The 3,955-nt window shown below is 47.5% G+C and overlaps 1 protein-coding gene across 1 annotated transcript in view; it reads left to right on the top strand.

The window, feature by feature from the left end:
* The window catches only part of ARHGAP25 (Rho GTPase activating protein 25), a gene marked incomplete at its 5' end in the record, with an annotated part of 4,923 nt that continues 968 nt past the window's right edge, over window positions 1-3,955 (top strand). Inside the window, 5 exons of the mRNA XM_015648637.1 lie at window positions 1-336; window positions 888-961; window positions 1,499-1,620; window positions 2,049-2,242; window positions 2,702-3,219. Of these exons, the coding sequence (XP_015504123.1) occupies window positions 1-336; window positions 888-961; window positions 1,499-1,620; window positions 2,049-2,242; window positions 2,702-3,219 (1,244 nt within the window). The remainder of the gene's footprint in view (window positions 337-887; window positions 962-1,498; window positions 1,621-2,048; window positions 2,243-2,701; window positions 3,220-3,955) is intronic.

The following is a 3,955-nucleotide window of genomic DNA, read 5'->3' as shown; positions in this document are numbered from 1 at the left end:
TCCTGCCATCCCAGCTCAGCCCAGGTGTCACACCAGCACCTGCCACCCTCAAGGTGGAGAAAATCCCCAGCAAACCTTCATTTCCCTGCCTGTGGCTCCCCCAGGTGTCCCCATTCCCACCCCTGTCTCCTCAGCTGCACCCAGAGCTCCAGCAGAGCCCTGTGGGGACGTGCTGGGGTGGATTTTCTCTTTGTCCCTGGCAGGGACACCGATGTCCACACCGTGGCCTCCCTGCTCAAGCTGTACCTGCGGGAGCTCCCGGAGCCCGTCGTGCCCTGGCTGCAGTACGAGGATTTCCTGCTCTGTGGGAAGGTTCTGGAAGCTGATGAGACAAAGGTAGAGGTGCTTTTTGTGTTCCTCCTGGCTTTAAAATCGGTTTCAGTGCCAGCTGGAGGTGCCTGTGGAGCTTTGGAATCTGGGGAGGGAAAAAAGAAGGTAAAAAACAAAAAAGAAAAACTCCCCCAAAGCCAGTGGGGTCTCCCAGCTTGGCCACATATTTTAAATTTTAAAAAAGAAATTTTAAAGCTTAAATTTCTGCTTTTCTTTGGGGTTAAAGATGTCCTAAATGTTTCTACACAAGAGACTGGAGGAGTGGAGGCAGGATCAGCTCTTTGCAGAGCTCCCCCTGCACACCCTGGGCTGGAGGGGACCCTGCCCCTCCTTGCAGAAACCCCTCAGTGTCCCATGGAGAAAGAACTCCAAGGGGAAAAACGCCAGGAGAATGGGAGTCATGGAATAACTGGGTTTGGAAAAGGTCCCCAGGCTCATCCACCGCTGTCCCCAAGGGCCACCACTGGTGTTTGGAGCCCCCCAGTGCCCTGGGAGCCCAGACAGGAGCTGTGCTTTGGTGCCTGTGAGTGCTCCTGGAGCTGTTTGTCACCTTGCAGGGCCAGCAGGAGCTGCTGAAGCAGCTGTCCCTCCTCCCCAGGGACAACTACAACCTCCTCAGCTACATCTGCAGGTCAGTGCTGTGCACAGCCCAGCTCTGTGTCACCCCAAAGGATGGTTCCTCCAGGCAGAGCCTTCCCAAGCTCTGCTTTGGCTCCCTTTGAGTCACCAGAACCCCCTTTTTGCTCATCTCCTCTCTGAAATTCTCCTCTCACACAAGAGGAGAATTTCAGCCCCTTGGGTAAAGCCCCTGGTAATGTCTGAGCATGAATCACCTCCCTCAAACTCACTTAAAAATCCCTGAGAGTTGAAACCAGATGTAGTTTTCCTGGGCAAAAGCACCAAAACTTCTGGGTTTCACCCAGCCTGGGTGGTTTTTCCTCTGGTTGGGGATTTGAGGATGGGATTCCCTTTCTCTCTGATTTCTTTCAAGGGGAGCAGCTCCTCACTCGGTGGATTTTGTGTGGCAAGAGCCAAATGTTCCAATTCTGAGGCCAAATGTTTCTGTCCTCGTGCTGGCAGGATCAATCAGGATTTTTTCACCAGTGAGGCTTTTTTTTTTGCAATCTTCCACCTCTGGTGTGAAATATTTCCTCTGGAATTCTGTCAGGTTTCTCTTTGAAATACAACTGAACTCCAGCATCAACAAGATGAGCGTGGACAACCTGGCAACAGTGATTGGAGTGAACCTCATCAGGCCCAGGGTAGAGGACCCTGCAGTTATCATGAGAGGTAAAAGGGACTCCTGGAATAATTGGCATGCTGAAATGCTGAGCTGGAAATTAAAGATTAATTAAAGGTTTTGTGTGGTGGAGCTGAGAGAAAGCCAGGAATGTGCTGTGAGTGCAGCAGGGCAGGGTCAGGCCCTGTGTTTGTTGGGCTGTAAAGGTGTTCATGGTGACAAAACCCCTCAGGAATCCCACTCTGTGTGTTCCCCTCATGGAGTTCAGCAGATTGGTGAGGTCATCCCTGTACAAAACCCTCCTTGGGGGAGCTCAAATGTGGCTACTCATTTCCTTTCACCCACTGCATTTATTTTATTTGGCTTGATGCTCCTGCTCCTTGTTTCCTGCTCCATTTTAGACACCAGAAAGAGCAAAGAGAAATTGGGGTGGCAGGGACCCCGTGGCTTTGCCCCTGAGCCTCTCCCATTCCTGCAGGCACACCCCAGGTGCAGAAGGTGATGACTGTGATGATCAGTGACCACCAAAAGCTCTTTCCCCCATCCAAGGACGTTCCTCCTTCCCCACCTGCCCCAAAAAACGAGAAGAAATCTCCTGTCCCTCGCAGCTCTGTGGGCTGGGGGGCTGCAGAGGACCCCACAGCTCCCAGAGCCTCCACCCAGGGCCAAATGGTAAGGATGGATCCCCAGGGGGAGTAATCAACGTTCAATTAACGTGTGGTTAATTGTGGCAGGCCCTGACAGGTCAGCCAGCCCTAAAAGCACTTGCTACTTATGGGTTAAAAAAAGCTGTATCTGTCACCCCTGGGATATTTATATCAGGAAAATGATGTAGATAAACTTTCCACTTTCCTGTGGAAAATCTGCTGTTCTGGAGAACATGAAATCTCCCAAAGCTTTGTGGCTAAACTGTCGAGCACATTAAACTTTTTCAGCTCAGGCTGGTGGAGGGAAAACAACCAGGATTAAAGGTTTTTCCCTGAAGGAATCTCTGCAAAAATGCTAAATGTGGTGCAATTCAGAATGGTTTTTTTTTTTTTAATGGAAAAGTGTGGCCATTCCTCCTGCACGTTGAAATTTTGTCACTTTGTCACTGCAGTGGCTCTCCCAAAGCCGTGCTCTGTTTTCCAGGGGGATCACCCCAACTCCAGCAGTGTCCCTGGGCAGGACACAGAGCCCAGGGACACTCTGGGAAGGTGGGAAACACAGCCAAGGAAAAGAACCCAGACTTTACCCACGAGGAAATCCTTCCTGGCAGCGGCTGCGGGGGAGAAGGGCAGCAAGGAGAGGAGCGATGCCCTGAGCAGTGATGTTTGGAGAGGCAGCCCTCACCCCACAGCCTCTGATGGACACAAGAGAACGTTGTCTCATGATCTCTTCAAGCTGCTGGACCTGCACAGGGCCTGTGAGAGCGTTTTCCCCTGGCAGGGAGAGAGTGGGGAGGGCTCCAGCCCTGCCAGCAGCATCTCGGAGAAGGAATTCCTGCCCTGCTTCAGGCACGAGCCAAAGGAAGGTGCCAGTGCCACCAGCAGCCCTGGAGAGGAGCCCAGCCCCGAGCAGGACAGCAGGGAGTGCCTGCAAAGCCTGCTCCTCAAGCTGGACACAGATCTGGAGCAGCAGAGAAATCACTACGAGGGGCAGATGAAAAGGTAACCACAGGGAGCTGGGGATGGTGCAGCTCGTGCTGGCACAGCAAACACAGCACAGATTGTTTAGCAGCAGTGGTGGATGATAAAACACAGCATTTAGCAGGCTGAAAATCACTGCTCTCACCTCATGGGTGATGTGTGGCTGCAGCATCAGTGCTCCCCTGCTCTTCCCACGTCATTCAGGGCACTGAAATCTTCCTGCATTCCTTTGCACTTCCCTAATTCCTGTGATTGCCACCACCCTCGGGCTCTCCAGAGCTCACCAGCAGCATCGTTACACCCCTGCTTGTAACCCTCAGCCCCACATATTGTTATTAAATTAGAACTGGTATCAGTCGTAATTTAGAATTTATTTTTAATTATTTATTTTTAATTATTTATTTTAATCATTTATTCTAATTATTTATGATTAAATTATTAATTATTAATTATTTATTATTAATTATTCATTATTAAACTATTTATTTTGAATTATTTATTTTGAATTATTTATTTTGAATTATTTATTTTGAATTATTTATTATTTATGATTTACTATTAAATTATTTATTATGAATTATTTATTTTTAATTATTTATTTTAATTATTTATTATGAATTATTTATTATTAAAGTATTTATTTTTAATTATTTATTTTTAATTATCTATTATTAAATTATTTTTTTAATTATTTATTTTTAATTATTTATCTTTAATTATTTATTTTTAATTATTTATCTTTATTTTTAATTATTTA

This window comes from Parus major, chromosome 22 (genome assembly GCF_001522545.3).
Source record: "Parus major isolate Abel chromosome 22, Parus_major1.1, whole genome shotgun sequence".
Taxonomy (NCBI): domain Eukaryota; kingdom Metazoa; phylum Chordata; class Aves; order Passeriformes; family Paridae; genus Parus; species Parus major.
This window is presented reverse-complemented; position numbering and strand designations above follow the sequence as displayed.